The 21468-nt window shown below is 43.2% G+C and overlaps 1 protein-coding gene across 1 annotated transcript in view; it reads left to right on the plus strand.

Annotated features, from left to right (window-relative positions):
* The window catches only part of Acad11 (acyl-CoA dehydrogenase family member 11), a 72880-nt gene that overhangs the window by 18508 nt on the left and 32904 nt on the right, over window positions 1-21468 (plus strand). The window contains exons 6-13 of the mRNA XM_076576941.1: window positions 2082-2223; window positions 2568-2689; window positions 4203-4309; window positions 5460-5586; window positions 13065-13142; window positions 14231-14369; window positions 18662-18769; window positions 20666-20764. Of these exons, the coding sequence (XP_076433056.1) occupies window positions 2082-2223; window positions 2568-2689; window positions 4203-4309; window positions 5460-5586; window positions 13065-13142; window positions 14231-14369; window positions 18662-18769; window positions 20666-20764 (922 nt within the window). The remainder of the gene's footprint in view (window positions 1-2081; window positions 2224-2567; window positions 2690-4202; window positions 4310-5459; window positions 5587-13064; window positions 13143-14230; window positions 14370-18661; window positions 18770-20665; window positions 20765-21468) is intronic.

Here is a 21468-nt window from a genome sequence, read left to right on the forward strand (position 1 = left end):
CTTCATTTGACATTTTACCCAGCAGGTTCAATGGCCACAATCTGTTATTTCAAAACTGTCTTTAGTATTTAGTTAAATCAAATATTTAGACTGAAGGTATGTGTGAGAATTAGGTTGTGTCCTAAGTATAGGATACTTAGTATTTAAACTTTTAATTTATTTATTTATTTATTTTTTTTTTTTTTTTTTTTTTTGGTTTTTCGAGACAGGGTTTCTGTGTGTAGCTTTGCGCCTTTCCTGGGACTCCCTTGGTAGTCCAGGCTGGCCTCGAACTCACAGAGATCCACCTGGCTCTGCCTCCCGAGTGCTGGGATTAAAGGCGTGCGCCACCACCGCCCGGCTTTAATTTATTTTTGCTGCATAATATTACTTGGGCTATAAGTTTATATCTTAATAAGACTTTTTTTTTCAGTGCCTCTAGATTGAACCTAGACCTGGACAAGCACATTAATGACCAATAACCTGTGTTTCCCTTTCCTTTCTTTCCTTTTTTTTTTTTTGAGACAGTATCATTTACTCTGTAACCTAGGCTCTGATTTGAATATAGATCTGTGTGGTTCAGAACCCACAAAAATAGCCACAACTCTACAATACTATGTCTTAGCTTTTCAAAAGAATCAAGGGAGTCAAACCACACGCAGAGGTGGTGGGAGGCTTGGGACATCCTGACTCACATTGCTTTCATCTGGCAATGGATCATTTGCCTCAGTCATTGTTACAATCCCCTCAGTCAGTCATAACATAGCGTGTGGAGTGACCCTTTCAGAATGCAAGCTCCATGCTGTCATGCCTCTGTATAGAATTCTCTTAATTGAGGTGTCACTCTCTGCACTTCACTGTCGGGGTTCAGGGTTGGGGTTCAGCCCTGACCTATCAAAGGGTCCCTTGAAGAGGGGAGTGAGGAATTGAGAAATAATAGGAAGAAATATAGACGTAGACAGAGAGAAAGAGACACAGGATAGCTTCGGGAGTACTCTGGGTCAATGCCCAGCACCCTGGAGTTTATTGCTAATGGGATTTTTATACACTAGCAAGGGATGAGGCAAAAGACCTCCCCCTTTCAAAATCAAAGCACAACGTACTACCAATTGTAGACCCTTCAAAACACCCGACAACCATGCCCCACGGCAAAGCATCTTGTGACTAGGCCTTGAAATATAAAACACCTGGTAACCATGCCCCTGCACCCTATTATGCAGCCTTGGAGAGCAACATAAACTCTGCCTCTCTGACCTTGAGTTAACCCATAAGTTGGAATCTTTTTGGGCTCCCACACTTCACCCTCAACCTTAGTCCCCCCTCATTTATTTATTTATTTATTTATTTATTTATTTATTTATTTGGAGACAGGATTTCTCTAACAGCTCTAGCTGTCCTGGAACTCGATCTGTAGCCCAGGCTAGACTTGAACTCACAGAGATCCCACCTTCCTCTACCTCTCAAGTGCTGGGATTAAAGGTGTGCACTACCACCCCTCAGCCAACCTTAGTCCCTTTAAGTAAACCATTGCTGTTAGCTTAGTGCATATCATTTCAACTCTGAAGATTATTTGGCAACCTTTAACTTTTTTTAAAAATATATTTGCTTATCTTGTGTGTGGTGAACTCAGGGCACACACATGCTGCGTTGTGTGTGGACAATTTGAGGGAGTCAGCTCTCTCTTGATAAGTTTATATAACTTTAAAATATTATTGCTGTAATGGTATACTTATTACATAGTTAGATTCATCACCATATGCTTGCTTATACATTAATTCTCACAATTAATCATTAGAATTTCTGCTTTACCACAGCTCCTCTGGTTGAGAAGTATGAGCTGTGTTTGCATCTGTCTGTTAGCAGAGATGTCAGGGCGGAGTGCAGAAGGATTAGCAGCCCTCGGTAGAACCAGAGACGCTGACTCTAGACAATTGAGGCTGGTTGGTTTCCATGAGATGTGCCACTGTGGGAAAGGACTACCAACTATGACCTCATGTTGCATTCTGATGAAATACCATTGTTGGATGTACTGTGTCCCCTGCTTCCTTACTCCATTTGATTTCATTTCACTGTGTCAAAGGCTTGTGTGCATCTTGTTGCAGAGTCGCGTTATAGCAGTGCTGGACTGGGAGCTTTCGACCCTCGGCCACCCTTTGTCGGACTTAGCCCACCTGTCCTTGTTTTACTTTTGGCCCAGGACACTGCCCATGTTAAACGGAGGCTCTCCCATTCAGGAGAACACAGGTACAGAGGAGCAGCTACCCAAACTGCCTTTCATATAAACTCCTCTTTATTACTGTTGGAGCCGAAGAACATAACTTTCTGGCAGTTTTATGAGGATTTTGTTCCTTAAAAACGTTTCTAACTCATCTCACTGGTTTTCTGAACTTAGCATTTCACTGTTTATAATCTTTGGCAATACACAATTTTTTGCATATATTTTTTAGGGAATCAATGTTTAGAACAGGCTTAATGATGACTGGGTTTGCACTGCATGCCATATTGTATCTTCTGTGCAATATTATGCCATTCTGAAATGTCCAATGTGGCATTTTTATTGAAGTTTATGCTGTGTGCTGTTTTTATAGGAATACCGTTGATGGAGGAACTGATTTCGATATATTGCCGTCGCAGGGAAATTGATCCTAATCTTCCTAACTGGAATTTCTTTATGGCCCTTTCTTTTTTTAAGTTGGCTGGAATAGCACAGGTAATGATTTTAAGCAAGAGCTTCATCATTTTTTACTGATGCACTATGAACGATGTTGGGGAATATTATTTTAAGAGGTGTTACTTTTGTTTATGTTGTATTTGTTTAACTCTATGAAGCTGTGTTACTGTGCCTGTCTAAAACACCTGGTGTTCTAATAAAGAGCTGAATAGTCAATGGCAAGGCAGGAGAAAGGATAGGCGGGGCTGACAGGCAGAGAGAATAAAAAGAGAAGGAGAAATCCAGGAGGGAGGGAGGGAGGGAGGGAGGGAGAGAGAGAGAGAGAGAGAGAGAGAGAGAGAGAGAGAGAGAGAGAGAGAGAGAGAGAGAGAAGGAGGAGGAGGAGGAGGAGGAGGAGGAGGACGACGACGACGACGACGACGACAACCACGATGACCCAGGGCCCAGCTACATAGCAAGCCATGGAGTAAGAAACAAAGAAAGGTGTACGGGAATAGAAAAGGAAAAGCCCAGAGGCAAAAGATAGACGGGATAATGTAAGTTAAGGAAAGCTGACAAGAAACAAGCCAAGCTAAGGCTGGGCATTTTATAAGTAAGAATAAGCATCCGTGTATTTATTTGGGAGCTGGATGGTGGGGCCCCTCAAAAGAGCCAAAAGAGCAAAAACAAACACAACACAATGTTTTCTGGTTCAAACCTTTTTATTTGGGTTCTTAGGGCCACTGTGCTCTTCCAAAAGACAAGAGTCAGAGATGAGTAACATGTAAATTTAGAATTTACAAAAAAGACTTGAACAGGAAGAAAATTTGAGGATCACATGTGTTATGATTGTTTTGTATAACAAACAAGGACAGTGAGAGAAGACACATAATGACAAAGTAGGAAGAGGTGGGAGAAAGGAGCATTGTGAGTGCCTGGTGGAAAAGCAAGCTAAAGGCCTGTGCTGAAGGCTGAAAAGTCTTCTCCCATATTTTAGTCTGGAAAGCACCCATGGCACTCACCTCTTTCCCAGAAAGTGTGTTCCCATGGCAACTCTAAACCCAGGCAAACTGACAATGAAGACGAGCCGTCACATGGGGGAGGGGGTGTATTATGTCAGAAGTACAGAAATGGAGAATTGTGAAAAAGCTGATTGGCATTCAGCTAACACTGCTCAATGAGACAGTTTTACCCAAATTGGGGGCCAAAAATGATACTAAACGTCTCATTGCCTTCTCCTGGGTTTTAGCGTTTGATTCATTTTGATAGCTCTGAAAGGAAAGCAGTCATCATTACAGATGGCGTGGCTTACAGGTTGGCTGTTTTGGCAGTGGCTGGGGTCATTTTCAATTTGGTTTGAGTGATCAGTTACACCTCTGCCTAGATTAGAGTGTCACAACTACATGATATGAGTGTGACTCTAACTCAGAGGCACATGATTACCTCTGCTTGTAAGTTTCCAGCCTCAACGGTCTGATTGACATCTTTGGCCTCAGTGAATTTAGTTCCCCACATGGATGACAAACTGGAAAGACAATAGATTTTTAATTTTCCCATGTTAATTTACTTGTAGGGAGTCTATAGAAGATACCTCTTGGGAAATAATTCATCTGCGGATAGCTTTCTGATGGCCAATACTGTTCAGCCCCTGGCAGAAACTGGATTACAACTCTCTAAAAGGTAAGGAGAGCGAAGTCTTTGGGTAACTCAGTTTACAGCCTCTCTTACTTAGGTCTCATAAGTTCTCAGAAACCCAGGAGACAGCCTGGGCTCTTCACTCTGTACTAAAATAATTATTGGGTATGATAAGATTAAAACTCTACTAAAATGGAAAATTATATCACTGCCCAGACTAGAGCTGCTAATTGCCAGTCAGGATAGTCTTCTAATAAATCACTGTATCCCTAAAAATAAGTTGACCTAAAATGTAAAGAAAATACTCATATTTATGATTAAATGTATTCTTTGCCAACTTGAATCTATAACCTTTTAAGTATATAGATCAACATGTTTCCCTATAATATTTATTACTTACACGTACCTATTTAAATATTAGATTATTTATTAACTTAGCAATACTGCTTTTTCTTTAACATTTTGCAAGTGTCTTTGAAACTCTGTCTCTCTCTATACGGGCAGCATTTCTGAGGAGTCTAGCACTTTTCCAGTCTCACCCCGTCTCTCTATAATGTGTGTTGAATGCCACCTCAGGACCATTTCCTAAGCCCCACCTCCCCCCGACACAATGTTGGGACAGTTGTTTTTCACAACGCATTTCTAGAATGCTCTGTGTAATTTTTCCAACAGAACAAGGGCCCGTTGTATTTATTTATTTATTTTCTTTTAAGGTCATCTTTAAAATGCCCTGCAGTGGTATCTGTGAAAAAAGTGTGAAGAATAGTGGTCAGATTTGTGCACACCATCCTTGTTCCTTTGTGGTTGTGACAGCTGACGTCACCAAAGCAAGCATTGATTGAGGCCATACGAGGCTTGTGTTTTCCCGAGTAGCATTCACGCTTAGTGTTCAGAATAAAGCAATTCTACATTTACTCCATACTGTAAGCAAAACAAAAAAAGCCCATGGGGCTAAGGTTGTAGCTCAACAGTACAGCAGCTGCCTGGCATGTGCAAGGCTCTGGGTTTGCTCCCTCGAGCTGCAGACAGCTAATGAAGCAGAATTCACCAACAGTAAGCCCAAACCTCCCAGATATGGCAACTCCTCCTGAGGACAGTTTTGGTTAGCTAGGGAGACTTTGCCTTGTTTTCAGAAATATATAATAATGACTCTGGACATCTTTGTAACCTCCTTTTTTTTTTTCCTTTTGTCAAGAACTTTTAGTACTGTACTGCCACAGGATGACCCTAAAAACCAGTTGTTTGCACAGACCAGGAGAGGCCAGGAAGTTCTTACCAAGGTGAAGCAGTTCATGAAACAGCACATCTTTCCTGCTGAAAAGGTGGAGTATGAAAGGACATCAGCAAGTCCTGTCTCCTGGTGGTCGGACTTTCCTCCATCCTCTCACTGCCCTTAGAGCCGAACCTCATAGACATCTAGAGCTAAAATATGCCTGAGGGTATGCACACACATCTACAGGAGTAAAATGAGGCCAGAGGGAACAGGCAGTAAGGGCCTGGAGATAGGGAGCAAAAATTACATCATGCCTTTTGCTAAGGTGGTGACCTTCAACTTTTGTTATTTTGAATGTGGATGCTTTGAGAATTTGAGAATGGCAGTCTCCCCAAATAGACATGGTTATGATCTTTGGTCTGTCATTTCAAGCCACATAAATACTACCTTTGCTTTTTCTCCTCTTGCTATAAGGGGTTACATTGAAGAAGTTCATGGATTGTAGTGAAGCAACATCCATTCAGTAAAGAAGTGTGTACTGGGCACCTATGACAGGCTGGGCACCTGGGAGCAGCTGAAAATAAGAAGACAGACGGGGTTTGTGCCTCTACAGAGAGAGAAGTGATAAAGAGAAAAGAGATGCTGTGAAGAAAGGGGAGAAGGGAGAAGCACTTTTGACAGCATGAGAGACCTGGGTGTGTGCATGGGAGGAGAGTGTAAGGGCTCGGTCCAGGCCTGGTGTGGGCTGCTGGCCTTGCACTGGTTAGTTTGTGTGATCTGTTTTTTCTTTTCCAACGTGAGTAGGTCTGCCTAAAAGTAAACAGCCAATCTCATTGTAACTGCCTGTGATTCTGAGTCTAGAGCTGTCCTAGCAGAGTCAAATGGAGAACCCCAAAGAACAAAATTCTCTCAATAATGTTCAGAAGTAAGGTGTGTTTATAGGGATGTTAGTATTATGAGTTATGTGAATAGTTGTATTGGTAAATTTGTGGAGGTGAACATTTAGCATAGAGTGGGATATTGTTTCTTCAAAAATACTGAAGTATTAATTCTAAAATTGTCACCTCTCACATCTGATGACATTGAATAGTTTGTGTTGTAGCTAATGTTTGTCCCATTTTGAGACTTAAAATTAAACTTTTGTGTATCAAAAGGAGAAAACAACTCTTTTAATTCAAGATGGTAGTCTGAATTCACCATTCCCCTTCCTCCAATTAAACTTTTAGGACAATTAAATGTTAGGACAATGGAATAAATCAGTGAAAGCAGAAAAGAGATACACCAGAAAAGCAAATGCAGATTAGATTTGGAAGACAGTAGATCATGCCGAATAGTAGATCATCATAGAGGAAGATGTAAGCAGAATGTTCCTGTCCCAACCTCCTGCTCCCAAATAACTGGCAGGTGCTTCCCAAATAATTGACTTGGAGACTTAATATAATTATAAATGCTTGGTTTGTTAACTCAGGCTTGTTACAGCTAGCTCTTACAACTTAACCCATTTCTATTAATATATATGCTGCACCAAGGCTTGTGGCTTTTACCTCCATCCCATTTTGTGTGTCCAACACATTCTTTACCTGGCTGGTGACTCTTCTGACTACCCCCTTCCTCATTCCATCATTCTCAGTTTGGCTTTCCCGCCTAACTTTATCCTGTTCAGCTATCGGCCAGTCAGCCTGTTTATTAAACCAATCATAATGAGACATATTCACCCAGTGTACAGAAGGATTATTCTACAGCAGGAAGATGCATCTTGAAAGAATTTGGAAATGAGAGTGGGCTTTTTCCATAATGGTGAAATAGGTGACTGCTGATGAGGAGAGCAAGGGGAAGAGAGAAATCAAGGTGCTTGAAGACTGATCTAGTTTCTAGGACTGATCCCCTCAACCACCCACAGCAGTGATATTTGTCCCAAACAGAAGGCTAGAGCACTACTTGAAAACAACAACAAAACACGTTGTGTTTCATGGAAACCACAGCTTCACCCGGAAGGTGAATGGGCTAGAGCAGCACCCTCTATTGTTTGGCTTTTTGTTTGTTTTGTGGGATTTGGATGGAGATCCCAGCTCACCTGTCAGTTCAACTAATCCTACGCGCTCACGCTAAAACAAAACCTGTCCGCAACGTGCCTGTGCCTGCAACCCAACCAGCCCGTGACCCTGAGGACAAGCCAAGATGGGCAGAGGGAAGCAAAGGGGTTTTCACTGTCACCCGTAAATGTGAGAGGGTGTCCCAGGGCACTGCAGCAGGGAAGGCAGGGGCCAGAGGAGGGTCATGGTGCCTCTGAACTCAGTGCCGTTCAGCTGCTAGAGTATGTGTGAAAAGTCACAGTAAGAGTAAAAACAAAACCCGACCGACTGTAGAAAGAGAAGCTTGCCCAAGCTTGTGTGGTAAAGAAAGCCACTTTGTGTTGGCAGGGCTTCCAAATCTGCGTTCCCACATCTGAGACTGTGCGCTGTTTCCTCATTCAAACACTTGTACCATCGCGTGTGTGCTTTATCCTGTAGGGTGAACTGCACAGTGCTAACCCCCAGATGGGGGGGGGTGCGACTCTGGAATGATTTGTAGAAAAGTAAATAGCTTCTCTCAACATAAAAGGGAGAAAACATTAAATTCTATTCAATGTTATTTCAGCTGAGTTGCCAAACCAAAATGGTCATGTCTAGAAAATAAGATTGTCTCATAAGCTGCAGCAGCATTTTACTATCATGTATCTTTAGCTACTAAAATTCTTGATGACTTTTTTTCCATAATTCTATGTATTTTCCAAAATGAGGAAAAATAGGTTTGGCAGGACTATTTCTGAAACTTTGGGAAACTCCTTGGATAGCCTAAAATGAACACATAACCCATATCTCTGAAGAAAAGTATGCCAAATCAGTTCTTCCTCTTGAAAATCCGTGGAGAATACTGACACTCACATGCAGGCCAGGAAGAAGCAGCACAGTGTAAGGAGCACACACAGTGTAAGGAGTGCACACACAGTGTAAGGAGTGCACACACAGTGTAAGGAGCACACACACAGTGTAAGGAGTGCACACACAGTGTAAGGAGCACACACGGTGTAAGGAGCACACACACAGTGTAAGGAGTGCACACACAGTGTAAGGAGCACACACACAGTGTAAGGAGTGCACACACAGTGTAAGGAGCACACACGGTGTAAGGAGCACACACACAGTGTAAGGAGCACACACACAGTGTAAGGAGTGCACACACAGTGTAAGGAGTGCACACACAGTGTAAGGAGTGCACACACAGTGTAAGGAGTGCACACACAGTGTAAGGAGTGCACACACAGTGTAAGGAGCACACACAGTGTAAGGAGCACACACGGTGTAAGGAGCACACACAGTGTAAGGAGCACACACAGTGTAAGGAGCACACACACAGTGTAAGGAGTGCACACACGGTGTAAGGAGCACACACACGGTGTAAGGAGCACACACACACAGTGTAAGGAGCACACACACAGTGTAAGGAGTGCACACACAGTGTAAGGAGCACACACGGTGTAAGGAGCACACACGGTGTAAGGAGCACACACACAGTGTAAGGAGTGCACACACAGTGTAAGGAGTGCACACACAGTGTAAGGAGCACACACACAGTGTAAGGAGTGCACACACAGTGTAAGGAGTGCACACACAGTGTAAGGAGCACACACACAGTGTAAGGAGTGCACACACAGTGTAAGGAGTGCACACACAGTGTAAGGAGTGCACACACAGTGTAAGGAGTGCACACACAGTGTAAGGAGCACACACACAGTGTAAGGAGTGCACACACAGTGTAAGGAGTGCACACACAGTGTAAGGAGCACACACACAGTGTAAGGAGCACACACAGTGTAAGGAGTGCACACACAGTGTAAGGAGTGCACACACAGTGTAAGGAGCACACACAGTGTAAGGAGCACACACGGTGTAAGGAGCACACACGGTGTAAGGAGCACACACGGTGTAAGGAGCACACACGGTGTAAGGAGCACACACGGTGTAAGGAGCACACACGGTGTAAGGAGCACACACGGTGTAAGGAGCACACACAGTGTAAGGAGCACACACAGTGTGAGGAGCACACACAATGTAAGGAGCACACACGGTGTAAGGAGCACACATACATTGTAAGGAGCACACACAATGTAAGGAGCACACACGGTATAAGGAGCACACATGGTGTGAGGAGCACACACGGTGTAAGGAGCACACACAGGTCATAGTGATAATGTTCCCGGAGCTTCAGGGAGTCCCTTCATGGTCACCAGATGCTATGGGTAAATGGAGGCCCCTGTGGGGTTCAGAGTCTCATTATTAAAAGACTTCTAAGAATGGACTCATGGAAGCTTGGGGGCAGTTTTATTAGACTTAAGAAGGAAGACACCCCAGGGCAGTCACATTGTAAATCTCAGCAGCTGCTCAGAGAGAAGAAAAATTGTGCCATGACACTTATGCCAGCATAGATGTCAGCCACATGATCAGACAGCCCCATGACAGGGAGGGAGACGAGAGAGCAGAGTAAGGAAATACGACATACCAGAAAAAGCATGCTTAGTTTCTGGCCAGCATCTGAAGAGAAGGAATGGGAAAAGCTAACTCAGAAAGATGGGCGGACCCAGCTGAACCTCAAGGTGGCGCAGCCCATGGGGATTTGGGCTAAGGGCAGTTAATTCTGGGAAGTAAAAATATAGTAGCTCATTAAAGGAGTAATTAATTATTCCTCCTATCCATTCAGCATGGCTTAAGATGAATCCGCCCTCCTGGGGCATGTAAACACAGGCATAATTTGATTTCTCAGAACTGTGTATCACAAAGAGGTAGTCAGAATGAGAACATCATAAACATCTTTCATAATATATTTATTACCAAACACAATAGCACTGACCTTTTATGGCAACTCTAGGAATAGAAATAATATGCAACCCCAAACAGGAAACCTTCCGATTTAACTGACTTCATGACAAACGTGGGAAGCGCTCTCCATCCTGGAGCCTTTGAAAGCACAGGTCTCTGCCTCATACAGCACTGCACTCCGGACTAGCCCTGCCTCCCCAAGAGGAACATGGTATGGCCGGGAGCATTGCATTTTGGAAGAATAGTCTACAATAACCTGGTGATACACATGAAAAGTTTTCACAATGCCCATGGCCTTTAACCCTGAAATTTCTTAGCCGAAATGTTAAAAAAGTAGTGATTCCAAGATGCTATAAGTATTTATAAGCGCATCTCTAAAATATCAGATAGTTATCATCGTGTTTGCATTGTATGTTTGGTTGTACAAATGAGAGGTGACTGTTTGGCCTGAATAGTGTTATTTAGAATTACCCATGTTGTTACTCCTTTTCACCCGTTCATGCAACTCAGATGTTTCTCCTGGAGCCGTGCGTGTGCCTTTACTAAGACTGCCGGGGCTTCTGCTGCTGCTGCTGTTTGTTTTCTGTTTGTTTTTGTTTGTTTGTTTGTTTTTTGAGAGGATAAGTAGTACCTTGCCTATGATAGTTTTATTTTGTCTTAATTCTTTGAAATTTGGCATTATATTTTGAGACAGGGCCTCCCTAATTATCTCTCTCTGGCCTCAAACTCATGACCCTCCTGCCTCAGCTTCTCGAGTGCTGGGATTATATAAATATATGTGCTACCACCACCCCCAACCAAAAGAACAGTTTGGGATATGAATTCTAGGTTGTTAATTACTTTCTCTCGGCAGTTGAAGATATTCAACCTTTACTATCTTTTTAACGTTATTCTTATATTTCTTTGCTTGTTTGGGGGTATACACATATAGAAGTCAGGTCCTAGGGATCGAACTCTGGTCATCAGACTTGGCAACAAGCACCCTTACCCTCGGAGCCCTCTCACTGCCTCTCCCATTGACTTCTAACTTCACTGTTACCATGGAAGTCAGCGCTCAACCTCTGTGAATCCATTATATCCTTTTTCCTTCTCTTGAGTTTCTGTGCTGAGTGATTTCTTTAGATCTTCCTTCCAATTTTTTTAAGTGTTCTCAGGCCATTTTTCAGCTTTCCATAGACTGACATTATCTAACTTTGGAGAGTGTGAGAAATGCCTGGGGAGCTCTTAAAGAATAGAAGCCGAGACTCACCAAAGTCATCTACAAACTGCACATCTCCATCAGTGCTGGGTCCCCAGGGGCTTCTGCTCCCACCAACCTTTGAGAAGCCATGGTAACATTTTCAAGCTTGGTTGCTAAGGTTTTTGTTCCTCTGGGTTGCAGTTCAAGTTTACTTTGTCAGTTTTACTAGCCCATGGTCATCCTTATAATTCCTTCCTTTGTTCTTGGAATCTACTGACCACAGATATTTTGTGCCGTGAATTCCATGAGCATTATTGTTGTTTTAAGGAAGCATGATTGTTTTTGTTGACCTGCTGTTTTGGTAGATTCTTGCCTGTGATGGCTGGTTTCCCGGAGAGATTAGTGATTTTTTTTTTCAGGGTAAACTGTGGGCTGAAACTTTTTTCTAAGGAGCTACGTGAGCTTTTGTACAAAGCTTGTCCCTCTAGAGGGCTGGTTTTGTTTCTGCCAGGTGCTGGCAGCTGCTGTTGCCCGAACATTGTAAACTTAATTTGGGCTTGAGGTTTGGGGGTGGCACAGGCCTGGCATCTACATGCCATGCTTAGGTGAAGGCAGGTCTCGGGTTACGACATTTCTTTTTTCTATTTCGCTGCAAACTGAGAGCTGTGGGGGCGGGGGGCTTTCTCCCCATGGTCTACCTCCAAGGGTACAGATTTTTGTGTGCTTCTCTGTTCTGTTTGTTCCTTACTGAGGTTTTGCTTCTCAGCCCTCCTGGCTTTGGTGGAATGGAAGATCTCCATGCTCCCTTTTGCTGTTTGCAGCCCCTGGCCTTATCACCTGGGTCCTGCTGATGTGGCCCACTGAAAGCCAAGGCCTCAGTCAGCAAGCTTAGCACCCATCCTGTCCCATCTGAAGGGTGAAGCTGTTTTGTTAGTTCCTTCCAGGACAACTGTGCATTTCTTAATCTATCTTTAAGTGGTAACGTTTCACCCAGCTGTTTTACTTGAAGGGTTCCTATGCCCACTGGTGTACCATGTTGCTGGAAGCAGAACACTTACATCTTAGGTATAAGATTATTGCTGTCATGAGGCTGGAGAGATGGCTCAGAGGTTAAGAGCACTGGCTGTTCTTCCAGAGGTCCTGAGTTCAATTCCCAGCAAACCACATGGTGGCTCACAACCATCTGTAATGAGCTCTGGTGCCCTCTTATGGCCTGCAGTCATACATGCTGTATACATAATAAATAAATAAAGAAAGAATTTAAAAAAAAGATTATTATTGTCTAATATTGAGGCAGCATAAGTTTTTGAGGAGCAAACATTTAGAATTTGTATTATTCTGCATTTAGTGTTAAAAAGAAACATTACTAACCAGGATAGTGACACATGCCTGTAATCCTAGTGCTTAGGCAGCTGATGCAGAATGCTAGTTCAGGCCCAGTCTGGGCTACATAGCATGACCCTGTCTCAGAGAACTACACACACATAGCACGCATGACATTGTTCATTTTGTATTAACTTGGCCTAATCATTTCCCTTTCATTGTTTTAAGGAAGTAGCAGAATACTATGCTCGAAATGGAAATGCAGAGGAAAAGTGGGGACACCCCTTAGTGATTGAAAAACTAAAGGTAAGAGAGACAAGAACGCATTCAGCATCAGGAAATGCACATGCAAGTGTTTGGGGGACCTTAATTATTGTTGTTGTAGTGTAGGTAAAGAAGAACTACAATGATAATAACTTTTTTTACTTTTCTTTATGGTCTTGGTATGTTGGTTAGGCTGGCCTCAGCTTGTGGCAATCCTCCTGCCTCTGCCTTGCCCGTATCTGGATGAAAAGCATGATAGCTCATGCTCCAGGGATAACCTTTTTTTTTTTTTCCAGGGGAGTGGTTTCAAGACAGGGTTTCTCTTTATGTAGTCCTAGCTGTCCTGGAACAGGGATAACTTCCTTAAATAAAGATTTTACAAATCTGGGTTTTAAAAAAAATCTTGGTTGGGTATGGTGGCTCACACCTGTAATCCTAGCACTTGAGAGGGGAGGTTGAGGCTGAAGGATTGCTGCAAATTTGAGGCTAGCCTGGGCTACACAGTGAGCCAGAGCTACAGTATGGGTCCCTTTTTAGATAGAAAGGAAGGGGGTGGGGAGGAAGGACAGGAAGGAGGGAGGGAGGGAGGGAGGGAGGGAGGGAGGGAGGGAGGGAGGGAGAAGGGGAGGGGAAATAAAGCCGGAGCAGGACAGTGGGATTGGAGGCTGGAACTGAACGGAAGAGCTCTCCTCATGTGTGTGCAAGGCCCTGGGTTTGTCCAGCAAGAGGCAGGGACAAAGCAGGATGTTTGTCCCCTGTCGAGTCACACTTCGTGTTTTCAGATCTTACCAGCCATGCATGGAAGGAACTGTGGCATATAACACATTTGGCAGAATTACACTTCAATTTGTGTGTGAGCTGTTGTAATCATCCTGATTGAATGAGAAGCACCAAAGTATGCAAATTTAGTTTTAGAGCCAAATCTAAGGAATCCTGGAAAGCAAGACATTTCCTTAATTATTAAGAAACTACTGACTAATGGGTTAGTAAGCATTGATTTAACACAGTGTAGAATACAATGAAATAACTCCATAAATGATTTTAAATTTCAGAAAACATTAACGCCAATATTTGTTTAAAATCAGCTACTTTGTTTGGCACTTTTTGATCCCTTGTCTATCCCCTGACAGGAAATGGCCAAAGCCGAGGGCCTGTGGAACTTGTTCTTGCCAGCTGTGAGCGGCCTCAGCCAGCTGGACTATGCCCTGATTGCCGAAGAGACAGGAAAATGCTTTTTTGCTCCAGATGTTTTTAACTGCCAAGCACCAGGTTACTACAAGCAATTTTCTCTGTTTGAACGGTGTTTAAAATCTCTTTATTATAAGCAGATTTTCCTGTGCGAAATCATTCATTTACAGATTTTACCGTAATTTTACCGCTACTCTGAACGCAATGTAAAAGTGGATTTGAGGTTCTCAGTGGGTTGCCCTTTTCATCAGCATGGTTACATTAAGAGTGCCAGCAGACAGAAGTAGCCACCAAGAGGACTGGTTATATAAACACCCCACTTCCTGACTGGGCTTGGGTATTTCTATGGCTAGCTGGAAGGGAGAGAAATTCCAGAGGTCTTTGTTAACCCCCAGTCTCTCCACTGTGCACAGCTCTTTCTCCGAAAGGCTGACATGCTTTCTGCCAGGGGCTTGCAGCCATGTTACCAGCACACTACACTTAACTGGCAGGATGTCCTATAGTGCCCGTGCTCTGGGGTCCTGGCTGCTGCCGTTCATTGTGTGGCCCCGTGTTGAGGCTCTCCCAGAAGGGCTAATGCCAGCTTGAGCAGCGGGCTACACAGGTGTAGTGGGCTTCTGGGAGAAGAGTCCAGAATGTGGCTCCATGCTAGACTTTGACTCGCTTGTCTGTAAATTCAATATAGTTCTCAGGCTTCTGATGATAGTGCCGATCCCTGGCATAGTTTCCCTCTGTCTACACCAGTTTATCAAGTTACTGCTGTCCTTCATTGTAATCCTGTGAAGAGGCTATTGTAAGAGAAACAATAGCCTTTGCTGTCTTTGCTGTCTGAAGATTTTATCCCAAATCTACGATGCTGTTATGACACACTGTACATGCTGCGTGGTTCTATAGAAAAGGAAATGAATGGCTAATCCTGAAGTTCAAATATTTTCTCCCTACTCTTCCTAATAAGACATCTTTTATATTACAACCCAATGTAATGTAGCATATATAGTTGCACACATGGATTTGTAGGTAGATGGACAAATATTCCTCTGTATGGATGAAACACAGGTCTCATGAAAATATCTTTCCTTATTACACGTGGCATTCAGATATTTCCAAGACCTAACATATTCTGTATTATTACATTTTTATTTTTATTTTTATTTTTTTATATTTCTTAAAGTCATGGTTTCTTTTTTTATTTATTTTTATTTTGTGTGCATTAGTGTTTTGCCTGCATGTGTGTCTGTGTAGGGTTGTCGGATGCCCTGGAACTGGAGTTTCAGTCAGTTGTGAGCTGCCATGTGGGTGCTGGGAATTGAACCTGGGTCCTTTGGAAGAACAGTCAGTGCTCTTAATCACCGAGCTATCTCTCTCTCTAACACCCTTGTTATTGTTGTGGTTCGAGGCTCCAAATCAACCCAAGCAGACACAAGAGGTTATGGCAAGGCAAGATTTAATGCAGGGCAGCACAGAAGAAGGTGGGAAGGGGAGGGGCTGACCGATCGGGCCGCATAACAGCCTCGGGAGCTGAACTGCTGCCCAGGACGTTAGTTGAAGCAAGTATCTAAGCACAGAAATCACAAACATTTGCTGCTAAGTTACAGTCACAGTTTTCACCAATCAGGATTTGGAGATTAGGGGCTCTCTTGAATGTTCCCTCATTGTCAACCGACATACTATGCAAGCTTTTCAACCAATCAGATTCATTTGTTCTCTCTGTTGTTAGGACCAGCCATATGTTTCTAGAGAACAAAAGATGCATACGGGTATTTCTATGGTTTAAGAAGGAGGTTGGTCAGCTATTGGGAGGTTCCCAGCTCCCCTAGGGCTTGGGATCCTGAACTTTGCTTCACCCTACAGGTGAAATGGAGTCTAAAATCAAAATGGCTGTATTAGGACAAGATGCTTTTTTTTAAAAAAAGCCTGTTCCCAACATTATGTTTTTAGAGCGTGTTAGCCATATTCTGTTAAGTGGATTCGTGGCACAGTACTGGATCATACACAGTGTGCCAAGTTGGGCTGCGGGAAGCTTGCTTGCTTGCAGCTCTGCCGTGGACGTTGCATTTCATTTGCGGAGTCACCTGTCACTGCACACTCAAGGAGGGTCTCCTAAGGTTGAAACTTCACGAGTCTGTTGGTTGTTCTGTTTAAATAATACCACAAGACAGTTGAACTTTTTAAGTAGTTTTTGAGTAAGGAATGACTAAGCTACTCTCTCAAGCAGAAAGACAGGGAAACTCAAGAAGCCAAGCGTCTCCCTTTTGTGGTAGAGCGGTTACAAAGGCCTGGGACCTTGTGTGCCAGAGCATTTTCCAGGCAGATAAACGGGGAGTTGTAACTGGTGCTAATGACATTCTTTGGGAGGCTTTTTAAGTCTCAATGATTAATTTCTACCTAGGCTTTCCAAGTAACTGCTCTTATCAAAGCTCAGAAAACATATGTAGCCTTCCAGTTTGTCTTTGTCTTCTCTCTTCAAAAAGGCACACAGTGTTGTGTATTAGAATGCTGAAAATAGCTATTTTTAATTTTCAAACCTGCCACTAAATAATTTAGGGCCTTTGAGCTGATTTTTTTTATAGTTTTTTTCCCCTAAACTGTAAATAAAAAATTGGTCGGTTTCCCAGAGTAAAACTGATAATTTTAGATTCTTCCTTTCTCTTTTAAGTAAGATCTCATGTGGCCCAGGAAGTCCTCATACTTATGTAGTCAAGGCTGATCTTGAACTCCTGATCCTTGCCTCTACCCTACTCCCAAGAACAAGTGCTAAGGTTACAGATGTGTGCCATTGTTCCCAGCTTAATTTTAAAATGTTTTAATTCTTTATTTTGTTCATAACAAGCAAAGAAAGTGAACAATTCACTCTGTTAATTGTAATTGAGGACTTCTTTTCTCCCTCACTTAAAAACAATGTGAGGTTTGTGTGGATCTACTAGGAATTTTGTGCCTCTTGATTCAGTTTGTGTCTGAACAGAGTGCAAAGCTATATTTTTTAAGGATGGTTTTGAGATTGAAAAACATTTTTATTTCTGCGTGTGCATACATATATGTGTACAAGTCTCCTGAAGGGGATGTAGAATCCCCTGGAGGTGGAGCTGCAAGCTGCTGTGAGCTGCCGGAAGTGAGTAGTGGGCACTGAACAGGGTCTTCTGCAAGAGCAGGAAGTGCCCTTAACCCTGAGCATCTCTCCAGCACTTACAAATATATCTTACTTGGTTCAGAATTGTCAGTTTCCATCAGCATTTGAGCAACCATCCTCCAAGTCACAAGAGGTGACACTGAAAATCTTTCAAGTCTCGAAAGGATTCAAGCAGAATTTTAAGAAAATTTTACAGGAATGGAAATCAGAGAAAAGCATCTAGAACATTTTGCTCACAATGAACAAAGTGTGCTTTTTCAGCTATAGAAGGTAGAGTGTATGGTGTACTAGACAGCACCCTCCAGACTGGAGTGGATCCACAAGGCTTTCTGCTTCCTTACAGGGCAGGGATTCTGATTTTCACAGAGGAATGCTGTGCACAAATTAAGACCTATTTTAGAGCACATACCTGGAAGCCCAGCACTAATGAGGCAGAGCAGGAGTTTGATGGCAGCCAGGGCTACGCAGTGAATATCTGTCTCAGAAACCAACTGAATAAACAGCAGAAACAAGCTATGAGAGGTAAACAAGAGTTGCTGTAGCTCGGAGCAAGGAGGTCTTTCAGAGTGGGCAAGTAGAGGTTCATGTAGAGAGCGTAGCTCCTGAGCAGTTTACTTACCCACAACCAGCAGACGTTCAAGAGGCCTGGCCCAAGCCAACTTGTGAGCATGAGGAACAGCATAGACACTTGGGAGCTGGGGGCCTCAATACGGAGTATCAGTTCCTCTCCAGGAACACGGGGGTCACTCCCAACCCAACATACAAGCACAGCAGGCTGGGTTTAAAACAGAAATGGCTACTTCAGTCCTAATGGAGTTAGACCTCCTTAAAGCCATGGAATGAACTGGGCGAGCACCCAAGATTCAGAACAAGTTAAATAATGGACTGAATGCCATGCATTTATGATGAATGATACAGCATGTCATCATTACACATTAAATTTAATGTACATTTCAGAATATTTGCATCAACAAACATTTTACTTAAAAAATACAGTCTGAGCCCCATAGGAGTGGCGCATGCCTTTAATACTAGCACTTGGGAGGCAGAGGCAGGCAGATGTCTACCGAGTGAATTCTAGGACAGCCAGGGTTACATAGAGAAACCTTGTCTCAGGGAAAAAAAAGAAGAAGAAGAATTAAAAGAAAAGAAAGGAAGAGAAAAAAGGTATAGTCTGTATTATCTTCATAAATGTGGATTTAGTACTGCTAGTTTTAAATGCCCAACACTTTCTTTTCCCCTGTAGACACAGGCAACATGGAGGTGTTGCACCTGTACGGCAGTGAGCAACAGAAGAAGCAGTGGCTGGAGCCGCTCCTGCGTGGAGATATCACCTCTGTATTCTGTATGACAGGTAGGAGGAGTCCCAGCCCTGTCCCCTGGGACCGTCATCCTGGGGTCATTGTGGATGGAAGAACTGCAGCAGTGTGGGGTGTAGGTCGGCTGGAGCCAACTTGGCCACGGCCAGAAATGTGTGGATTTGGAGCCTGGTTTGAAATGCTGCCATCCTTAAATGTTGAGGATAAACACTCCTGTCCTTTGGGAGGGCTCCAGATGCGTTCTGGCAGTCTACGTCAACATCGGCAGTGGGGCAATGTTTTTAAATTGTGTTGTTTCTACAATTGCTGCTCGTTGATCTTCTCCTTTGTGATATTTATATGACTATAAACTACTCAACTATCTCATAATCCTAGAAAACCGGAACTTAAACCAGTGGAAATATTGCTGAAACCACCCTGTAGAGGAGAAAGCCAGGGACACAATGATGAGAGCGGTGTTGGTCCATTTGTACATTGGAAACAGTCCTTTAAAAATTACTATAAAGACAAAAATTGCATCTCCACTTGAGTTTAGAATTAAATTCAATTTGGTTTGGTCATAATGTAAAGTTCATATTGACCTTTTGCTCACAACCAGATTTTATTTTACTTTTTGGTTAGGGATTTTCAAAACAGGGTTTCTCTGTGTAGCTCTGGTTGTCCTGGAACTTACTCTGTAGACCAGGCTGGCTCAAACTCAGAGATCGCCTGTTTCTGCCTCCTGAGTGCTGGGATTAAAAATGTGTGCCACTACCACCCAGCTAGATTTTATTGTTTTTTATATAATATACTTATATATACATATATACAATTGTTTATATAATAACAAAGTTCTCTCTATTTAAATCATCAAGAGGTGTTTGTGGAACACCTACAGAATGGTATAATGACATATTGTTTACAAAGCACCGACCTGAGGTCACAGGATAAGCTTGCCATCCCCTTTCTCTGAAAACAGCTTCTGGAGCTTTAAAAGGAATCCCTGAAGTATCCAGGACTCTCTTAAAAGAGCAGAAGAGGGGCTGGGGACACCACTCAGTCTGTAAAGTGTTTGCCACACAAGTATGTGGGTCTGAGTTCCATCCCCGAAGCCCGATGTTGTGACACATAATTGTAATCACAGCACAGAGGGGCGATTACAGAAAGATCAGTGAGGCTCACTGGCCGGCCAGGCTAGCCAGTCACCAAGTACCAGGCTAATACCAGGCCAATGCGGGACCCTGTCTCAAAAAAAAAAAAAAAAAAAAAAAAAAAAAAAAAAAAAAAAGCCAGAGGCGGAATGACCACTGAAGTTGTCTGGCTCCATACACACATGTCCCAGCATGTGAGCACACACACACACATAAACACACAAAATACTAATAAGAACAATATAGGAAGAAGGTAAAGGCTGATTGGTCCCTAATGCCATGCAGGAAACAGTGTACTGTACGGGTATTGCACAGAAAGCCTTCTAAAGACCCAAGTGTTAAGAAGATCTGAGTGTTGAAGGTGTGGCCTGGCAAACAAGCTCTCAGTAGCACTCACAGGGTGCAGGGAGAAGTTGTTAGTGAGAGTAGAGGAATCCAGCCTGCCCACAGTTAAAGCACATTCCCACTGTGGAGAGTCAAAGGCGGTGTTTTTATCAGTTTCTGGTGACTGGGGAAATGATGAGTGAGTTGTATCCCGACTCAGACATCAGCAAGGCTCCAAGGACACACTGGTCAGTACTAATCCTACGATTCATCCCTCTGTCTTCCAGTTCATATCTATTGAATGCTTACAGTGTGTATGTTAGGAAAGGACCAAGGAGAAAGGGGTAAGATGGAAAGATTGAAAAAACAGAATAAAGAGCCAGCGTGTCGCCTCTATCTCAAAGAGCTTGCCCTTCCTTGTCTACGCCTCTTTTAAAGCTGATTTCTGTCAGTTAATCAAGCCGTGTTCCTTTCTAGAGCCCGATGTCTCATCAAGTGATGCCACAAACATTGAATGTAGCATCCAGCGAGATGGAGATGGCTATATCGTTCACGGCAAGAAGTGGTGGAGCAGCGGTGAGTGTGCTCTGTGCTTCCGGTACCCCGTGGCCGGGGCAGCGCCACAGTGCCCAGGTTCTGTGCTTCCGGTACCCCGTGGCCGGGGCAGCACCACAGTGCCCAGGCTCTGTGCTTCCGGTACCCCGTGGCCCGGGCGGCGCCACAGTGCCCAGTCTCGGCTTTATAATCACAGCTTGAAACTCAGCCTCTGAAACACTATCACACTTAGAAACGGTACCCAGAGGAAAGGTAATTTGTAAGTCTGGGGTGTAGGTCAGTGGTGGTAGAACATAGGCTTAGCACGTGTCAGCAAAGAATAATAAATGTGGTCTTTATTTTATTGCCTAAAATATGCATGTTTAAATGAAAAATAAGTTTTATACTAATCAGTTCTCAGTAATAGGCCAACATACCTTGGGAAGTTCTTTAGAAAGTTATAAAATTAGACTCTAAATAACTATGATTTTTAAGGTGTGCCTCCCAAATATGCATAATGAACACAGCATGTATTTGGATGGTTTTCTTTGGTGATACCATCAAAGCAAATCGCATGTGTAGGCACTTACTGGAATGTGTAAACATCTCAGGAAAGTTTATGGGTTTGGCCTTTTTTTTTTAAGGGTTGGGAGAATTGCCATTCTTGCTTATGTCTGTAGTGATCTTTAAGAGGTCACGTAGGAAGGCAAGAAGCACCACCTCCTTCAGGCCCTATAACCCAAGGT

Source organism: Peromyscus maniculatus, chromosome 7 (assembly GCF_049852395.1).
Source record: "Peromyscus maniculatus bairdii isolate BWxNUB_F1_BW_parent chromosome 7, HU_Pman_BW_mat_3.1, whole genome shotgun sequence".
Lineage (NCBI taxonomy): Eukaryota > Metazoa > Chordata > Mammalia > Rodentia > Cricetidae > Peromyscus > Peromyscus maniculatus.